The sequence below is a fragment of the Oncorhynchus nerka genome, linkage group LG20 (genome assembly GCF_034236695.1).
Source record: "Oncorhynchus nerka isolate Pitt River linkage group LG20, Oner_Uvic_2.0, whole genome shotgun sequence".
Classification (NCBI taxonomy): Eukaryota; Metazoa; Chordata; class Actinopteri; order Salmoniformes; family Salmonidae; genus Oncorhynchus; species Oncorhynchus nerka.
This window is the reverse complement of record NC_088415.1, coordinates 73,396,734-73,417,741: the sequence shown is the minus strand read 5'-3', so window position 1 is coordinate 73,417,741 and position 21,008 is coordinate 73,396,734. Positions and strand designations below refer to the sequence as shown.

The window sequence follows — 21,008 nt, the reverse complement described above, 5'->3', positions numbered from 1 at the left end:
CTTGGCCAGCTCTCCCGCTATCTCTCTCAGAATGACCTTCTTGATCCAAATCAGTCAGGTTTCAAGACTAGTCATTCAACTGAGACTGCTCTTCTCTGTATCACGGAGGCGCTCCGCACTGCTAAAGCTAACTCTCTCCTCTGCTCTCATCCTTCTAGACCTATCGGCTGCCTTCGATACTGTGAACCATCAGATCCTCCTCTCCACCCTCTCCGGGTTGGGCATCTCCGGCGCGGCCCACGCTTGGATTGCGTCCTACCTGACAGGTCGCTCCTACCAGGTGGCGTGGCGAGAATCTGTCTCCTCACCACGCGCTCTCACCACTGGCGTCCCCCAGGGCTCTGTTCTAGGCCCTCTCCTATTCTCGCTATACACCAAGTCACTTGGCTCTGTCATAACCTCACATGGTCTCTCCTATCATTGCTATGCAGACGACACACAATTAATCTTCTCCTTTCCCCCTTCTGATGACCAGGTGGCGAATCGCATCTCTGCATGTCTGGCAGACATATCAGTGTGGATGACGGATCACCACCTCAAGCTGAACCTCGGCAAGACGGAGCTGCTCTTCCTCCCGGGAAGGACTGCCCGTTCCATGATCTCGCCATCACGGTTGACAACTCCATTGTGTCCTCCTCCCAGAGCGCTAAGAACCTTGGCGTGATCCTGGACAACACCCTGTCGTTCTCAACTAACATCAAGGCGGTGGCCCGTTCCTGTAGGTTCATGCTCTACAACATCCGCAGAGTACGACCCTGCCTCACACAGGAAGCGGCGCAGGTCCTAATCCAGGCACTTGTCATCTCCCGTCTGGATTACTGCAACTCGCTGTTGGCTGGGCTCCTGCCTGTGCCATTAAACCCCTACAACTCATCCAGAACGCCGCAGCCCGTCTGGTGTTCAACCTTCCCAAGTGCTCTCACGTCACCCCGCTCCTCCGCTCCCTCCACTGGCTTCCAGTTGAAGCTCGCATCCGCTACAAGACCATGGTGCTTGCCTACGGAGCTGTGAGGGGAACGGCACCTCAGTACCTCCAGGCTCTGATCAGGCCCTACACCCAAACAAGGGCACTGCGTTCATCCACCTCTGGCCTGCTCGCCTCCCTACCACTGAGGAAGTACAGTTCCCGCTCAGCCCAGTCAAAACTGTTCGCTGCTCTGGCCCCCCAATGGTGGAACAAACTCCCTCATGACGCCAGGACAGCGGAGTCAATCACCACCTTCCGGAGACACCTGAAACCCCACCTCTTTAAGGAATACCTAGGATAGGATAAAGTAATCCTTCTCACCCCCCCTTAAAAGATTTAGATGCACTATTGTAAAGTGGCTGTTCCACTGGATGTCATAAGGTGAACGCACCAATTTGTAAGTCGCTCTGGATAAGAGCGTCTGCTAAATGACTTAAATGTAAATGTAAATGTATAATAAGTTGGGTGAATTTTGGCCCATTCTCCCTGACAGAGCTGGTGTAATTGAGTCAGGTTTGTAGGCCTCCTTGCTCGCACACACTTTTTCAGTTCTGCCCACAAATTTTCTATAGGATTGAGGTCAGGACTTTGTGATGGCCACTCCAATACCTTAACTTTGTTGTCCTTAAGCCATATTGCCACAACTTTGGAAGTATGCTTGTTGTCATTGTCCATTTGAAAGACCCATTTGCGACCAAGCTATAACTTTCTGACTGATGTCTTGAGATGTTGTTTCAATATATCCACATAATCTTCCCTTCCTGATGATGCCATCAGGAAGTACACCAGTCCGTCCTACAACAATGCACCCCTACAACATGATGCTGCCACCCCCGTGCTTCACGGTTGGGATGGTGTTCTTCTGCTTGTAAGCCTCCCCATTTTTCCTCCAAACATAACAATGGTTATTATGGCCAAACAGTTCTATTTTTGTTTCATCAGACCAGAGGACATTTCTCCAGAAAGTACGATCTTCGTCCCCATGTGCAGTTGCAAACTGTAGTCTGGCTTTTTTATGGCAGTTTTGGAGCAGTGGCATCTTCCTTGCTGAGCGGCCTTTCAGGTTATGTCGATATAGGACTCGTTTTACTGTGGATATATATACTTTTGTACATTTTTCCAAGGTCCTTTGCTGTTGTTCTGGGATTGATTTGCACTTTTCACACCAAAGTACGTTCATCTCTAGGAGACAGGACACGTCTCCTTCCTGAGCGGTATGATGGCTGCATGGGCCCATGGTGTTTACTCGCATACTATTGTTTGTACAGGCATGTGGAAATTGCTCCCAAGGATGAACCAGACTTGTGGAGGTCTACAATTTTCTGAGGTCTTGGCTGATTTCATTTAATTTTCCCATGATGTCGAGCAAAGAGTCACTGAGTTTGATGGTAAGCCTTGAAATACATCCACAGGTACACCTCCAATTGACCGTCAATTAGCCTATCAGAAGCTTCTAAAGTCATGACTTCATTTTCTGGAATTTTCCAAGCTGTTTCAAGGCACAGTCAACTTAGTGTACGTAAACTTCTGACCCACTGGAATTGTGATACAGTGTGTGAAATAATCTGTCTGAACAATTGTTGGAAAAATGACTTGTGTCATGCACAAAGTAGATGTCCTAACCGACTTGCCAAAACTATAGTTTGTTGCAAAGATTAAAAAAATATAAAAAAATAAAAGTATTTATCTTGTTGGAAAAGGACCCGTGAGTAAGCATTTCACTGTTAGCCTACACCTGTTGTTTACGGAGCATGTGACAAATAACATTTCATTTGAGAAACATTGAGATAAAATCAGTGTTTATTACGGTTTATTCAACATCAAGTGTAAAGTACAGTATAATATCACACAGAACAAGATTACACAAAATCTACATGGAATATTTATTGAGAACTGCTACATCTAACAACAACTCTCTTCGCAGAAAGTGTTAAGTTAGGTACCTATGATATGGATAAATATGTATTATGTGATATGATGTTATAATACTGTAGTCTTCCATAACCACATCTACGAAATTAGAGATTGCCCAAATATATTATTCTATACAAGTCAGTTGTCTTTACAGATTAGTTATTGTGTTGGAATCCTAAAAGCTACAATATTAAAACAGTTTTTATATTTGTCTAAGAAGAGATTACCTTCATTGCTCCCTAATAGGAAAACAAAATGGAAATATATCATGTCCAGGGGTGAAGTTCATCTGGTGTTGTTTCATTGTGAGCCAGCCTTGGCCCTGTTCACACATAACGATCCATCGTTCATAACAGTCCTGCTTCCAAGTATTTGGCTTTACTCTTGTTCTCCTCAGCGTTTGGATCACGGCAAGTGCATTCATCCTGATCACAGTTGGCACCAAACGGAATGACCTGTCAATCAGTCAAGTAACCAGGAGATTAGAAACAAACAAATCTCAAGAGGCAATACAATCACAAACAGAGGTAATTTCCCCAAATTAACTAATACATACACAATGTAATTGCATACATTTAACAATGCAATAAACTTCAAACTATGCCCATAAGAAGCCAGTTTGTCCTACCTATCCAATAGTTTGCATAGTATTATATGTGTGAGCTCGACACATGTTTTATTTCTTCACAATTTTAAAGAGAAACAAATGTCTCCAGAGAGATAAATGAAGGGAGTGATGTCAAATGGTTCACCATGGACTCAACGGTGAGAAACCTTGAGTATCGGGGGAGGGAATACACCACAGAGGTGAACGGATGAACACATGTTAAGAATCAACAACAGGGGTTGCCAGGTCTTGTCTAGGAAGCAAGCCATCACCACAGGTTGCAAAATAAACCCAGATGCCCTGCCTAGCACTCTGTTGCAAGAAATGTAAACATGAGAGGCTAGCTAAATGCTGAGGCTAGCCTAGCATTGATTTCACTGATGTTTAATGGAGGTAATAGTTTTATTGAAGATTTAGCAACTGTTCCAGAAGGTTAAGAAGAGAAACAGATCAGAGACTGCTCTCTCCCATTAAATGTGTGTTTGTTTGGCAACAAAGTGTTTCCTAAGCCCTACGTTGGTTCATTGATAGAGGCAGTGGTGAGCCAAATGATACAGTGCACTATGTAGGGAATAGGCTGTCATTTGGGACAAAACTATACTCTGCTGCTTTTGGTTTGTTCTAACAACCTCTGGACAACAGGGGCTGGATGTTTTTCCTGCTTGCGTCAAACAAAAGCCAAATCTTGGACTGTTTTGTATGTACTTCTGAGTAGTTGCTAACCAATGTTTATCATGACTTCACAAAACTGCTTTGAAAGTGGAATAAAATGTGTTTTAGATAACTAATTAATTGAATGAATGGATTGCACTGTACAAACATGTAGAGCACATCGAGGCTCATTACACGTCTCTCCTTCAACTGGAAGCGAGTGAACTGAATCATCTTCCTAGTCTACTATCCAAGTCTTCTGTTGCTAGCTTGGACCTTTGGACCGAAAACCAGACTCTACAAATCAAAGTGGCCAATCAGGGAAGTGCCTTGAAGACCAGAAGCATTTCCATGGGCTGTATAAAACACCAGTGCTCCACAGTTCCGCTGGACCCACAGTGGCAGGATGCTGTCGCTTACATTTTATTTCACTTTCTCATAGCCTTATAGTTTAACTGGTGTTTTACAGTTGCAGAAGACCACGGACACTAAGCCTTCCCCTCATAAAATATTTTTTAGCTGCTGATGTATTTATGACAGGCACTCCGTTGCTGAGCTTACTCATTCAAGGGGGAACCGTGAATAGCTGTGCTACCGCCATGAGTCATAGCTACAGACATGATAGAGACTAATGACCTCCAGTTAGCTGGCTGCAGCACTCCAAGGAATGAATAGGCACCATGATTATACAGTAAGCAAAATAGCAGGTATGTGGGAGAAAAACATTCTCACCGCAGTAGACTGACTCTCACATGGAAGTGAGAGTCCCTGCCCATCTTCCGAAAACATCTGAAACCCTACCTCTTCAAACAGTATCTTAAATAATCCTCCTCACCAAAAAAAAACTACTTAACCAGCACTTGCACTTGACCTCCCTCCCCTTCTAGCTCTGATTCTACTGACAGCTACGATATTGAAGAAATGATACTTTCTAGGCCTGTGATATGTGGTTGTCCCACCTAGTTATCTTAAGATAAATGCACTAACTGTAAGTCACTTTGGATAAGAACATCTGCATTGGTTAATTTACCTTTCTGGTTGAGAGTGTGGATGGACAGCAGTCCCCTCCATCATACTCGCAGTAGGCCCGGTTGTTGATGGTGTCACACCAACCATCTCCCCCAAAGGGCTGGAAAAAAGGAAACTCTTATTAAAGGTAGCATCCAAAAGATGACATCATCAAAAACGAGGCAACTTCCTACTTGCAGGCATCAACATCAACAGAATTCAACCAAACCCACAATAGGAAGCGCCAATAGTGGATACCATTGCCTTTTCATGCAATTAATTAACACCTAGTAAAGAGCTGATCCCTGACCTCTCAGAGCTGTGATTCAGTATTTTGCATGAGACAGGAATAGGGTACTGCGTTTAACCATTTTTCAGTACTTTGGGGAGTTCTGTCTAACTCGGCAATGGCACGCAATTGTCAAATTTATGTTACATAAAAATCTTAAATGCGTCATAATGAAAGCCTTTAACGTTTTTTAACTTAACCTTAAAGTTGCTGTGCCAAAAATAAGAAAATAAGAGGTGACTGCCAAAGATACTGTTGGCTTTCCCCGGGCCGATGGAGTCCTTTCAAACACTCCAGGTTGTACCTGAATCCACATCACAGTAGAATGGCAGCTGCTGGGGAGATTTCTGCAGAGTTTCTCCCCTGCTCAAAGCTAGCCCCCACTACAAAATCATTTTCCTTGCCTTTCGAAGCTGCCAAGCCGTAAATAAATCTATTTAATTGTTTTGTTTTTTACTAAATAATTTGGCCGGTAATTAAAACAGACTCTTTGGCAAAATTTGTTGATACTCCCTTTGTAAGACAAATAGGCTTTTAAACTGGCTCATGGACCATATTGGTTTCAGGTGCATTTGTAATACAATACATACATTTCTACTATGGTGCCTAACATAAAGCTGTTGTTTTGCAACACGTACAGTTGAAGTCGGAAGTTTACATACACCTTAGCCAACTACATTTGAACTCACAACAGCTTCACAATTGTCACAATTCCTGACATTTAATCCTAGTAAAAATTCCCTGTCTTAGGTCAGTTAGGTTATCTTAAGAATGTGAAATGTCAGAATAATAGGAGAAAGAATGATTTATTTCAGCTTTTATTTCTGTCATCACATTCCCAGTGGGTCAGAAGTTTACATACACTCAATTAGTATTTGGTAGCATTGCCTTTAAAACTGTTAACTTGGTTCAAACATTTTGGGTAGCCTTCCACACACTTCTCACAATAAGTTGGGTGAATTTTAGCCCATTCCTCGTGTCGATATAGGACTAGTTTTACTGTGGATATAGATACTTTTATACCTGTTTCCACCAGCATCTTCACAAGGGCCTTTGCTGTTGTTCTGGGATTGATTTGCACTTTTCTCATCAAAGTACGTTCATCTCTAGGAGACAGAACGTGTCTCCTTCCTGAGCGGTATGATGGCTGCGTGGTCCCATGGTGTTTATACTTGTGTACTATTGTTTGTATAGATGAACATTGTACTTTCAGGTGTTTGGAAATTGCCCCCAAGGATGAACCAGACTTGTGGAGGTCTACATTTGTTTTCTGAGGTCTTGGCTGATTTCTTTTCATTTTCCCATGATGTCAAGCAAAGAGGCACTGAGTTTGAAGGTAGGCCTCGAAATACATCAACAGGTACACCTCCAATTGACTCAAATAATGTCAATTAGCCTTTCAGAAGCTTCTAAAGCCATGACATCATTTTCTGGAATTTTCCAAGCTGTTTAAAGGCACAGTCAACTTAGTGAATGTAAACTTCTGACCCACTGGAATTGTGCTACAGTGAATTCTAAGTGAAATAATCTGTCTGTAAACAATTGTTGGAAAAATGACTTGTGTCATGCACAAAGTAGATGTCCTAACCGACTTGCCAAAACTATAGTTTGTTAACAAGAAATGTGTGGAGTGGTTGAAAAACGAGTTTTAATGACTCCAACCTAAGTGTATGTAAACTTCCGACTTTAACTGTATGTTACATAATGTAACAACTTCTAAACATGAGAAAGTAGTATATTGCTTCTGGTTGTAATGTATCTTTAACATGACCCCTTAACATTGGTTAAATAAGTACAATCAGAAGTTAGACTATTTAAATCTGAAAAGTCTTTAGTCTTTAATGATCTAACGTCAGTACTTGACACCTTTCATTATAAAGCAAGACAATAAAAATACTGTAACATCAACAGTATGAACACCCATGCTTTCCCTAAAAAAAAATCTAAGTTGACACTCTTGACTCGTCCAAATGCCCATTTCTATCAACAATTTCCCCACACCTTTCTTATCACCCAAATGTTCTCCATAACGTAAGAAAGAGGCATGACTTTTCCACTTGTGAGTCATCGTATTTTTGATTTGATAAAGGTACCATTAATGTAATTTTAAAGGTGATAAGGGGTCATAGACAAGACTGATGGATCAGACTTCCACGGAGTGCTCCAGGAATCTGGGAAATAAGGCAGAGAGAGACCTCCCGACTTCTAACGGCCCTGTGTAAACTGTCAGTAAATTTAATAGTACCGCCTCTTAGAACATACTTGGAACTCTGATGTCTGCTGGATTATGGTGTCAGTGTAATGTACCAAGTTTAAAGGTGTTTATGATGCCGTGTCTGCACCAGCAGACTTTGGAGGGGAGGCCGACTTTTGCCCAGAACCTTGGTGTTTTCTTTTTGAAAAATGCATTGTTCTAGTACACTGTAATTCCTACAGTAGACTAGATGCCATATAGTGTGCTATCTGAGGGACAACTCATCCCTTTGATAGCTTGATGAGCTGTTTGAGTTACAACAGCGAATAAATATATCCACTATCGGATATCCAACCTGGCTGTTTACTCATTTTCCAGGCTTCAATCGAAGAGGGGTTCTTAGGGATTCTAGTCCATTGCATTTTTTAACTTGCGTCATCCAAATTGGTATTTAAAGAATCCAGAATTTACTTTAAATGAACCCCTTTGTTATTGTTATTCATACAAACATATTTCTCAAGAAACATAAACACAACACAACTGTTTCCATTCAGACAAAAACGTTTTGAAGAAACATAAATTAACACAATGCAACTGTTTCCAGGATGACTCAGTAATTCGACAATACCAAAATAAATGTGGACTAAGTTTATCATTAGCGACACCAAGGGTGGCGATTCCTCATAAACATTATCTCTTCATGCCATGAAAACAATCTTACAACTTAAAAGCCACACGTGGTTATAGATTAAACCTAAACATCCTGTTGGAGTGAAGGAAGGGGTTACACTCGGAGAGAGAGCCGACGGACTTAGTTTAATGCTATAAGTGAAAGATAGAACAAACTAAATAAACTCCATAGCAACACCTTTTAATGTTTTGGGAAAGAAAATGGGATAACTAGTCAGTTGCGCAACTAAATGCATTCAACAGAAATGTGTCTTCAGTCTTCCCTCTGAATCAGAGAGGTGCCTGCCTTAATGGACGTCCATGGTACCCGGGGAGCAGTTGTTGTTGGGGGTTAACTGCCTTGCTCAAGGGCCCACATTACCGTTTCCTGATTGGGACTTCCTCAGAGCTCGCTCACTAATTATGTTCTCCTCTAAACTCCTTCTCAAATGTAAAGTCATGTTTAGCGGTTCAAAACAAACCTGGAACATTAATGTGTGTCTGGCAAATGTTAAACTTCAAGGTACAGTTACCTCTCAAGGTATTGTAAAATTGGACTATTTAAAGACATGTTCTTGAACTTTGGTGACTACTAAATATTTTTTAAACCTCCTGCTTTGGGCTGGATGTGTGAATGTGTAGTTCATACTTATGTAATCTATGAGCAGAGTTACTATCTTACCTCAATTAGCCACAAAATCACATGTTTGAAACTGACTGTTTATCTTGAAGCTGTGCTGTGCCATTTTCCCTACATTTCCCCCCACATTTTCCCCCTATAGCAATTTGAGTTCTACCAGTGAGCTTCATCCCCTCGCCATATGAATGACAGTTAGCAAGTGGCACATCATGCACCCACAGCAGAGCGAGAGAGAGCAATGATTGTACAGTATGTGCAGATATGTGCACCATGCCTTTGGAAAGTATTCAGATCTCTTGACTTTTTCCACATTTTGCGACGTTACAGTCTTATTCTAAAATCGGAGCGGCAGATAGCCTAGTGGTTAGAGCGTTGATCGAATCCCTGAGCTGATAAAGTTGAAATCTGTCGTTCTGCCCCTGAACAAGGCAGTTAACCCACTGTTCCTATGCCGTCATTGAAAATAAGATTTTGTTCTTAACTGACTTGCCTAGTTAATGGATAAAATCCTCCCCATAAAAAAACAGTTTTTTTTAGATATTTTGACAGTGCATGTCAGAGCAAAAACCAAGTCATGAGGTCAAATGAATTGTCCGTAAAGCTCCGAGACAAGATTGTGCCGAGGCACAGATCTGGGGAAGGGTAACAAAGAACTTCTGCAGCATTGAAGGTCCCCAAGAACACAGTGGCCGCCATCATTTTAAATGGAAAAGGTTTAGAACCACCGCTCTTCACTTCCTAGAGCTGGCCGCCCGGTCAAACATAGCAATGAAACCTAGATTCAATACTTTGGCCTGAATGCCAACCGTCACGTCTGGAGGAAACCTGGCACCATCCCTACGGGGAAGCATGGTGGTGGCAGCATCATGCTGTGGGGATGTTTTTCAGCGGCAGGGACTGGGAGACTAGTCAGGGTCGAGGCAAAGATGACCGGTGAAAAGTACAGAGAGATCCTTAATGAAAACCAGCTCCAGGACCTCAGACTGGGGGCGAACGTTCACCACCGCACAGGACAATGACCCTAACACAGAGCCAAGACAAGGCAGGAGTGACTTTGGGACAAGTCAAGTTAATGTCCTTGAGTGGCCCAGCCAGAGCCCAGATTTGAACCCTATCTAATATCTCTGGAGAGACCTGAAAATAGCTTTGCAGCTACGCTCCCCATCCAACCTAACAGAGCTTGAGAGGATCTGCAGAGAAGAATGGTAGAAACTCCCCAAATACAGGTGTGCCAAGTTTGTAGCGTCGTACCCAAAAAGACTCAGGGCTGTAATTGCTGCCAAAGGTGCTTCAACAAACTACTGAGTAAAAAAGTACTGAGTAAAAAACAAAATACTGAGTAAATACTTATGTAAATGTAATATTTCCCCTTTTTATTTCTATACATTTTAAACATTTGTAAAAAATAGTTTTTGCTTTGTTATTATGGGGTATTGTGTGTAGATGTATGAGCCAAAAAAACTATTGAATACATTTTAGAATAAGGCTGTAACCTAACAGAACGTGGAAAAAGTCAAGGGGTCTGAATACTTTCCAAAGGCACTGTATGTGCCGTAGTATGCAATTTTCGGGTATTCCAGAACTGCTGTCTAAAAAGTATACAAAAGTATAAATATATGATGTTATTTATAACAAGTATTACTCACACTGCAAGTTCAACTTGTGAACGAGAGAAGAGTTTATACTGGCTGTCTAAATGTGGAGCACATGGGGTATGCTAAATAGTTTGTTTTTGAAGGGTTGATTGGCTAGTCTCGACACACCCTCATTACATTATTCAGTTGTCTCTCTGCTCTCTACTGTCCATTCAGCCTTTGCTTGTTTAACTCTTGAAAGGAAAATACCATTTGAGTATTCTTTTGATCAACTGTTTTGCTATTGAGATTTATGCATTTTGTGCACCACGATTAGAAGAGGAAAATGTTGTCCTAGATAATGAAGGTCTACTTGTGGTAAAGTTCAATGTGCCTTAAACGGATACTTCGGGATTTTAGCAATGAGTCAGAAGAACTCATGGATACCATTTTTATGTCTCTGCACCCAGTATGAAGGTCGTTTTGTGAGCCAATGTCAGCTAGCATTAGTGCAATGACTAGAAGTGTATTGTAGCTACTGTACTAGCATGCTAGCAGTTACCATAGACTACCAGTCATTGTGCTAATCCTAGTTAGCAACTTCCTTCAACCTGCATGTAAAGACATAAAAATGGTTTCCACAAGCACTGAAGTATTCCTTTAACTGACCTCATCATCCTATTTTGAAAATGAGCATCTGGATGAGATCTGTCAGGGAGCATTTGTAACACATGTGGAGTGGTATAATTTACAATGTTGTCATGGAGTATCTGGTTATAAGCAACTGAAGATTGAAGGAAAGAATTGTTGGCAGGTAGATTAAATATTTTAATACCATGAGACATGAACAGTTAATGTGTTCCATAGATAGTTCCAGTTTACACTAAAGTCTGGTGGATTCTGAATAAAAAGGTTCTGGATAATAATAGTGTACTATGACAGCTAATAAATTAATGGGCAAATATATAAAAATAAGCCTGCCTTTGAATTTGATCATCCCTGAAAATAGACTAAATCTAAGGAAACGATGAAAGAGAAATGGAACACCGTCAGCCTCAGAAATGACGCTTTGTCGCCAGTGATCAGTATTTCAACAAATAAAGCCTTAACAAGGTAGAGTGAGAGAGGTTCATAGTTTGCAGTGAACCGTGCCATAGTTGGTGCACACTTGAGGCCCATTTCATTCCCCTGTAGGTGAAGGAACTGCACAAAGTTCATTTACTGTTTTTACTTTCAATGACTGTGATATGTGCTTGTCTTACCTACCTTAGTTGAATTCATTCTGTAAGTCACTCTGGATAAGTGTCTGCTAAGTGACCTAAATGTAAATCTGATGAGTTAACCGTGTTCAAACCCACAAGCTGTTCCTCTCGTGGACAATGGATTTTGACGTAAAACCACGCCTTCCCTTAGAATACAGCATAAACATTCTCAGTGGACCCACAATGCTGTTTGCTTTATCTGCAATTAATTGAATGTGGGTCTTGGTGGTAATATTCTTGGTTGAGGTAGGAGTATGTACAGTATGATAAAATTAAGGGTCTATGGTTTTGGTTTTATTTACTTTTTAATTAAAGTAAAACATGTAATCCTTTTTCTGCAATAAATGTAGAGCAAGTCTGTTCAAGCTTATGCTGCTTTAAAGAAAACACCATTGTTTTGATGTTAGGGGTGATTATGATCAGGTAAGAAAATACTTTTTCAAAGCATGTATTGCTCGGGTCTCCATTTTGAAGACTAACACAATAGAGAGTAAAAACAGACTGTAGCGATAGAACAGAGCAAAGGAGATTGGCAAAATATATTATATGTGCTACCTGTCCCAGACCTGCTGTTTTCAACTCTCTAGAGACAGCAGGAGCGGTAGAGATACTCTCAATGATCGGCTATGAAAAGCCAACTGACATTTACTTCTGAGGTGCTGACCTGTTGCACCCTCGACAACTACTGTGATTATTATTATTTGACCATGCTGGTCATTTATGAACATTTGAACATCTTGGCCATGTTCTGTTATAATCTCCACCCGGCACAGCCAGAAGAGGACTTCACCCCTCATAGCCTGGTTCCTCTCTAGGTTTTGTCCTAGGTGTTGGGCCTTTCTAGTGAGTTTTTCCTAGCCACCGTGCTTCTACACCTGCATTGCTTGCTGTTTGGGATTTTAGGCTGGGTTTCTGTACAGCACTTTGAGATATCAACTGGGCTATATAAATACATTTGATTTGATTTGACATGTCTCATCTTTAATCATGTTGGTACAGTATAATACTGCAAAATTGCAGACGGGAAGCCCGGGTGTATTTATGTTGTTGTTGACATTTTAAAATACATTTCCTGCAATTCTACACAGTTTGACCTGACTTATTATGCCTCTCTTGAGGGGTATATGGATGGGTTTGAAAACACAGTACAAGTGGAAGGATAAGTGGAAGGCCCCCCAATCCCCCCAAAAAATGTAAATAAAAGATTTGCAGGTTTGTAACACATTTAGCCGTTTAAACGCTAATTTCTTGCTACTCTACACATTTTGTAATGAGGAAGAGAGAAAATTGTGTTTTTTTAATATATATTTAATAGAAATCTGGAAACACTGGACAGTTACTTTACAAGTCAACTTTGGGCAAAAATAACAGCTTTAAACTGTATAAATGATCAATGCACTATAATAGCAGGTCATTTAATGCTTAAATTTTTTTATAATGTTGACAAGATATTTGGCTACAGGAGTGCCATTTCTTACCTATCTCTACAGCTTCCATCCAAAATGACATCAACACATACTGGAGGAGTTACTGGCTAGCTACAAGTGGCTACCTTAGCTGATGAACTAGCTACATCGGTCACGGCGCGCATGACCAGAAAGACACATCGATGAACCATCAAACGGAGTTGGACCGTTGTTCATGTCCAAAGTCGATTGTTAAAGCAAATTTCCTGCAATTCTACACATTTTGCCATTGATTATGATGTGCTATATACTATCTGGCGTGTTCTGGCTGGGGTACCTCGACCAAAACATTTTTATTTGTTTATTTTAACCTGGGTAGGGGACAGTATTTTCACGTCCGGATGAAAAGCGTGCCCAAAGTAAACTGCCTGTTACTCAGGCCCAGAAGCTATGCATATAGGATATGCAAATAACTGGTAGATTTGGATAGAAAATACTTTAAAGTTTATAAAACTGTTAAAATTATGTCTGTGAGTATAACAGAACTGATTTGGCAGGCAAAACCCAGAGGACAAACCATCCCAAAAAAACAAATGTTCAGCCTACCACTGTTTTCAATGGCTGTCACTTTTATTATAAGGCGAAATCCTCCCAGATTGCAGTTCCTAGGGCTTCCACCTAGATGTCAACAGTCTTTAGAAAGAGTTTTATGCTGGTTTTTGGAAAAATGAGACAGACATTGTAGTTTTTCTAGGTGGCTCCCATTTTGGATGTAGTCTTTCCAAGCGCGTGGAAGAGAGCGCGTTCTTTGGTATTTTTCTCCAGTAAAGACGATAACGATTCTCCGTCTTAAATGTTATCATTTATTTACGTATTAGGGTACCTAAGGTTTGATTATAAACGTTGTTTGACTTGTTGGTAAAAGTTTATTAGTAACATTTGGGATTCATTTTGTGTGCATTTTGATGGAGGGAAACTGGGTGGATTATGGACTGAAGCGCGCCAGCTAAACTGAGTTTTTATGGATATAAAGAAGGACATTATCGAACAAAAGGACCATTTGTGATGTATCTGGGACCTTTTGGAGTGCCAACAGAAGAAGATCAAAGGTAAGGCATTTATTATATCGCTATTTCTGACTTTCGTGGCGCACCTGCCTGGTTGAAATATGTATGCGGGGCGCTGTCCTCAGATAATCGCATGGTGTGCTTTCGCCATAAAGCCCTTTTGAAATCTGACACAGCGGCTGGATTAACAAGAAGTTAAACTTAATTTTGATGTATTACACTTGTGATTTTATGAAAGTGAAATATTTATAATTCTGCAATTTCACCGGATGTTGGCCAGGTGGGACGGTAGCACCCATAATAAGTTACAGAAATTATTAGGGGGGGCACATGTCCCCCCATCCCTGGTGTCAATTTTGCCTATGATAGAACACTCACCTCACATGACTGGATACATTGTATGAGTTTGGGGTCAGGATGCCATCTCATCATTCCTGTGCAGACGATGTCCTGTAATGTAACATTGATTGAGACGTTGTAATTAGTCATCAGTATCAACATCAAGCTCTATAGATCTAAACCGATTTCAGTTAAACTAGGCTTACAGGAAATAGTATGTCTGTACACAGGACTTTCTTTTTGGTGATATAAAATGTCAATGACTACACTTGATAAAGATCTCTAACTTTAAATCCAGCTCCAACTTTACACTACCTCCCACCAAACCAAAAACATTTAGTCAACAAGACCATATTTGGTGTTATGAAGTGATCTAGCCAAAATGGCACTGTCATCTTGAGTTCTCATAATGGTCTGTGGCATTTTCTTTCTACCTTAATTGGAACGACAGCGTACTAATCATATTGATTGACTGACAAAGACTGTAGGAGTAACAGGATACTCCTTTGTGTCCCAAAAGTTGTCTGGTTAAGGGATACAGTCATAATGCCTTGGATCAAGATGACGTGCCAGTAATACAGCTCAAGTTATCAAAATCAGTTCCAAACTATTTGGAAGGCAGTTAGGTCTGCTGGCTCAGTGAAGGGCCACCCAATAGAGCAGGGGTACTCAACTCTTACCCTGTGAGGTCCGGAGCCTGCTGGTTTTCTGTTCTACCTGATAATTAATTGTACACACCTGGTGTCCCAGGTCTAAATCAGCCCCTGATTTAGAACAATGAAAAAATGCAGCAGAACAGCTTCGAGGTCCAGAGTTGAGTTTGAGGGCAATACAGGGTCAAATGATAGGGATGTTTACCCTAGCGTTCATGTCAAAGCGATCCTTTGAGATGATATTGGGCAGGTTGCCCTTCTTAAGAAAACAACAGTATATTTCACTCTGACACATCATTGAAATTCCTAGACATTCCGCCATGATGATTACATGTTCCAGAGATTCTTGATGAAAGGCGCCTATTTATAATAGTATAACCCCTGATGTCACATATCACTTTTTTTGGTCCATCCGATTCTTTATACCATCATAACTTGCCATCTGTATGTCAATCTTGCAGAAATCACAATAAACATTTGATCATTACAGATTTCACAGTAAGGCTAACAGTGCCCTAACTTAGCAGGAAAGAAGCAGGAAGCTTGCAATTGGTTCTTTATATTGAATAATATTAATACACAGAGTAAAATAAGCTTCAAATGTCGCTTTTTTGCAGGAAAAGCTCAATTTGAAGTATAGATAACCACATGTTTTAGTCATTTACTCATTCAAATGAATCATTTGAGCAATCCTCAGACCTGTTTGTGAAGCTCTAAGGATACACAAGGGGGATATCAGCCAATGCTAATAACATTCAGTAAATAACGAAGCATCACAACGTTTGCATCAGTCAAAAACCTTACCTGAACCCTGCCTGGCAGCATCCAGTGCTTGACGTTGTCTGCTGTGGTACCATTGGCTAAAACCACTGGGTCATGCAGGGCTGCACTGCATGTTGGGTAGCAAACTGCACCTGCAGTGACACAAAGTAAGCTTTCCTTCTACCCTGATTTGCATCTGTTGAATTTATTCATGTGCAAATAAAAGAAGTTGAGACTAGTCATCTGTAGTTCAACAGCTTGGCAGTTCGGCTTGCAAAGTGTTTTACCACCTGCTACCTGCTATGGCTATGTTATATTTTCCAATGCCTTCTGGGATGCTACAGAACGCTCCACAATTCATAATATCTAAACAATTAAGAATACTTATGTCTGGGTAAAAATATACATGTATATATATTTTTAAGGTATAGTATTACATAATCATGAGATGTTAAAACACGTTCTGTTACATCGTAGAAGCTTCATGACCAAACAAATACCAACAGAATGGATGCAATGCATTATGTCTTTAAAATAATACTGACAGTCTATTGATTACTACAGTACAACACACTACTGTGCATTACTACATTAAACTACTACTGTAAGTGTAATGAGGAGTGTCCTCAAGCTGGAGAAGTTAAGAAGGAGACTTACCAACATTGAAACTCTCGTCACAGGCAAACTGAACCTGATTGACATCAGGCGGAGATGGGCAGGCTCCAGCTAACCTTGTACACATGGTGAACTCCTCTGTCCACCTGCCATCTTTAGTGCAGCGAATCGTGTGCTGTCAGGAGAGATAAAAACTGAATGAATAAGATAATACTTTATTGATGGGATGGGATGATGTTCAAGCTCAGAAAGTGGACCTAGATCGCATCTTTTGTTTACGTTTTCTGAGGCGTGGGGACACAGGAGGGTACAGAGGCTGTTGTAGTGCCTGCCATTGGTGCAGGTGTACATGCCCTCAAAGACAGCAGGCAGAGATGGACAGGGAACGGGTTCACAGCCCCCCTCCTCCCACTGGCCCCCCTCTACACACTCCACCTTCAGAAACCTCCTCCTAACACACACACAACACACATGCAGACACACATACGCACGCACACCCACACAGACACACACAAAATTCAGTTGTTTCAAATTTAATTTAAAACATCTCAAAAGTAATAATAAACAAGATAATTTAAAACCATTTTTATAGTGCTTTTAGCTTTTAACACGTTGCATTAATAAGGTGCTTAAGATTTTCACATATCTTAAAAGTGAGTTGAAAAACTCATAAAGAAGTCCAGGTGCAAAAATTATGTTCTCATATTAGTTTGTACATGCAGTTAGTCCTGTAGAACATGCTGAGCAGTCTTAGAAGGTCCAGCTAGATTCAAGAACATTGTCTTTGACAGCCAACATTGCCCAATAGTCAAGGGATAATGCTGACTCCAACAAAGGGCGGAAATAAACTGGCACCAGCGGTTTACTAATGGGAATCTCATTAGAAACACGTGAGTTACATCGATAATGAGGTGAAGTTACCCAATTAATTCAACTGGAAAACAATAATGAGGCAAGTAACCATTGGTATGGAATTTATTGGAGGTTTATGTTGCTATGCTTAGAAACCGTACACAGGTATGCAAGGTTGATGGATCTAAAAATACATTTAAATGTATGAATTGTGCTATTTAAACTCAGGATCCGTGGGGGAAATATGGGATGCATTCATTGTTCCTTGTTACATAAAATATAAGCTATTAACACTGTTCTATAACATGTTTATGGAGCAAAAGAAAAGTGATACATAACACATTACTCACTTTCTTGACTTTGTGTTTAGGCTGGCCGTAACATAGTAACCTGGGTTACATTTGTAACGGCATATGGTACCCACATCATGTCCTGTACCATTGCACTGGGGTACTAGGAGCTTGGCGTTAGGTACTGTAGGAGGCTCTGGGCACTCTATCTTACAGTAGGCTTCAGGGAAGGACCATAGACCATCATCTAGGCACACCAACCTATCACTGTCCCCTGCAAAACAAATAAAGGCACACAATCAATTCAAACCTCACACAGAATTGTATATCATTTAATGATAATGATGAGTTGAGGTTCGTTATTTAAACTCTTAATGAATCTGACATCTGGAATCAGTCCCTTTGTTCATTTGCTAAGAGAGAAGGTGAGTTTGTGGACAATTAGTGATGTCAATATGATCTAATGTACCGTATGTATCCATACCTGCCGGTGCATAATGCTCAATTATCTAAGGCCCCCACACAAGGTTCTGTTGGTATGTATATGTCATCATAATACTCTAAAAGTTGTGTTCATTTTATTGGTCTATAAAATGTAATGAATCTTTGACATGGTTTAAAGTTTTATAAGGTCTTTAAGCTCTGGTCTGGTGTTGCAATCATTAACAAAATCCAATACAGATGTGGGATCTTAATTCGACCTACATTTAGCAAGATACCTTTCCTGCAGTGTAGGAAATGTAAAACTTGTAGTGTATTTGAGGTTTAAAAGGCTTCTGAATTTTATCATTTCTACTTTGAAATTTCACACTTGATTTTCCCTTATGAAAAATGTATCACCCCCTGCAAACATTTCCATTAATTATAATCCACATTTCCTGTTGCTGCAGGATTATGTCCTGCTGTAGCAAACTAGCTCAAATTCTAATCTTACACCTGTACAGCTGTATAAGGAGGAACGGCTGGGTGTTTAGTAATGCATGTCAATGGGGAAATACAAATGATCAGTATCGGTAATCCAGCAAACAATTCAGAAAGGGCTCACTGATTGACCACAGCTTAACAAAGTACTGTCAATAACAAGCTAGGTTGTGGTATACACTGAGTATACAAAACATGAAGAACACCTACTCTTTCCATGACAGACTGATCAGGTGAATTTAGGTGAAAGCTATGATCCCTTATTGAATGTCACTTGTTAAATCCACTTCAATCAGTGTAGATGAAGGGGAGGAGACCGGTTAAAGAAGGACATGGATTGTGTATGTGTGCCATTCAGAGGGTGCATGGGCAAGACAAAATATTTAAGTGCCTTTGAACGGGGTATGCCAAGCACACCGGTTTGTGTCAAGAACTGCAACGCTGCTGAGTTTTTCATGCTCAACAGTTTCCTGTGTGTATCAAGACTCAATACTAGGAAGGTGTTCCTAGTGTTTGGTATACTAAGTGTACATATTTTGGGAGTTGCCATGTAGAACCTAGAAGCCAGGAGTAAAACCCTGTAGTAGAACCTAGACGCCAGGAATAAAACCCTGTAGTAGAACCTAGAAGACAGGGGTAAACCCTGTAATAGAACCTAGATGCCAGGAGTAAAACCCTGTTGTAGAACCTAGAAGCCAGGAATAAAACCCTGTAGTAGAACCTAGAAGACAGGGGTAAAACCCTGTTGTAGAACCTAGAAGACAGGAGTAAAACCCTGTTGTAGAACCTAGAAGCCAGGAATAAAACCCTGTAGTAGAACCTAGAAGACAGGAGTAAAACCCTGTTGCAGAACCTAGAAGACAGGAGTAAAACCTTGTAGTAGAACCTAGAAGCCAGGAATAAAACCCTGTAGTAGAACCTAGAAGACAGGAGTAAAACCCTGTAGTAGAACCTAGACGCCAGGAGTAAAACCCTGTTGTAGAACCTAGAAGCCAGGAATAAAACCCTGTAGTAGAACCTAGAAGACAGGAGTAAAACCCTGTTGCAGAACCTAGAAGACAGGAGTAAAACCTTGTAGTAGAACCTAGAAGCCAGGAGTAAAACCCTGTAGTAGAACCTGGAAGACAGGGGTAAAACCCTGTAGTAGAACCTAGAAGAAAGGAGTAAAACCCTGTTGTAGAACCTAGAAGACAGGGGTAAAACCCTGTAGTAGAACCTAGAAGACAAGAGTAAAACCCTGTTGTAGAACCTAGAAGACAGGGGTAAAACCCTGTAGTAGAACCTAGAAGACAGGGGTAAAACCCTGTAGTAGAACCTAGAAGACAGGGGTAAAACCCTGTAGTAGAAGCTAGAAGACAGGGATAAAACCCTGTAGTAGAACCTAGAAGACAGGGGTAAAACCCTGTAGTAGAAGCTAGAAGACAGGGGTAAAACCCTGTTGTAGAACCTAGAAGACAGGGGTAAAACCCTGTAGTAGAACCTAGAAGACAGGGGTAAAACCCTGTTGTAGAACCTAGAAGACAGGGGTAAAACCCTGTAGTAGAACCTAGAAGACAGGGGTAAAAGCCTGTTGTAGAACCTAGAAGACAGGGGTAAAACCCTGTAGTAGAACCTAGAAGACAGGGGTAAAACCCTGTAGTAGAAGCTAGAAGCCAGGGATAAAACCCTGTTGTAGAACCTAGAAGACAGGAGTAAAACCCTGTAGTAGAACCTAGACGCCAGGAGTAAAACCCTGTTGTAGAACCTAGAAGCCAGGAATAAAACCCTGTAGTAGAACCTAGAAGACAGGAGTAAACCCTGTTGCAGAACCTAGAAGACAGGAGTAAAACCTTGTAGTAGAACCTAGAAGCCAGGAGTAAAACCCTGTAGTAGAACCTGGAAGACAGGGGTAAAACCCTGTAGTAGAACCTAGAAGAAAGGAGTAAAACCCTGTTGTAGAACCTAGAAGACAGGGGTAAAACCCTGTAGTAGAACCTAGAAGACAAGAGTAAAACCCTGTTGTAGAACCTAGAAGACAGGGGTAAAACCCTGTAGTAGAACCTAGAAGACAGGGGTAAAACCCTGTAGTAGAACCTAGAAGACAGGGGTAAAACCCTGTAGTAGAACCTAGAAGACAGGAGTAAAACCCTGTAGTATAACCTAGAAGACAGGGGTAAAACCCTGTTGTAGAACCTAGAAGATAGGGGTAAAACCCTGTTGTAGAACCTAGAAGACAGGGGTAAAACCCTGTAGTAGAAGCTAGAAGACAGGGATAAAACCCTGTAGTAGAACCTAGAAGACAGGGGTAAAACCCTGTAGTAGAAGCTAGAAGACAGGGGTAAAACCCTG

General features: G+C 41.0%; 1 protein-coding gene across 1 annotated transcript in view; it reads right to left on the bottom strand.

The window, feature by feature from the left end:
• Positions 1–2,749: 2,749 nt before the first annotated feature.
• Positions 2,750–21,008, bottom strand: part of LOC115103100 (pappalysin-2) — a 68,411-nt gene continuing 50,152 nt past the window's right edge. Inside the window, exons 17-23 of the mRNA XM_029623729.2 lie at positions 17,820–18,033; positions 16,897–17,068; positions 16,660–16,792; positions 16,045–16,154; positions 14,627–14,698; positions 5,170–5,268; positions 2,750–3,336 (exon numbers count right to left, since the gene is read on the bottom strand). Coding sequence (XP_029479589.2) covers positions 3,229–3,336; positions 5,170–5,268; positions 14,627–14,698; positions 16,045–16,154; positions 16,660–16,792; positions 16,897–17,068; positions 17,820–18,033 — 908 coding nt within the window. The 3' untranslated portion in view covers positions 2,750–3,228. The remainder of the gene's footprint in view (positions 3,337–5,169; positions 5,269–14,626; positions 14,699–16,044; positions 16,155–16,659; positions 16,793–16,896; positions 17,069–17,819; positions 18,034–21,008) is intronic.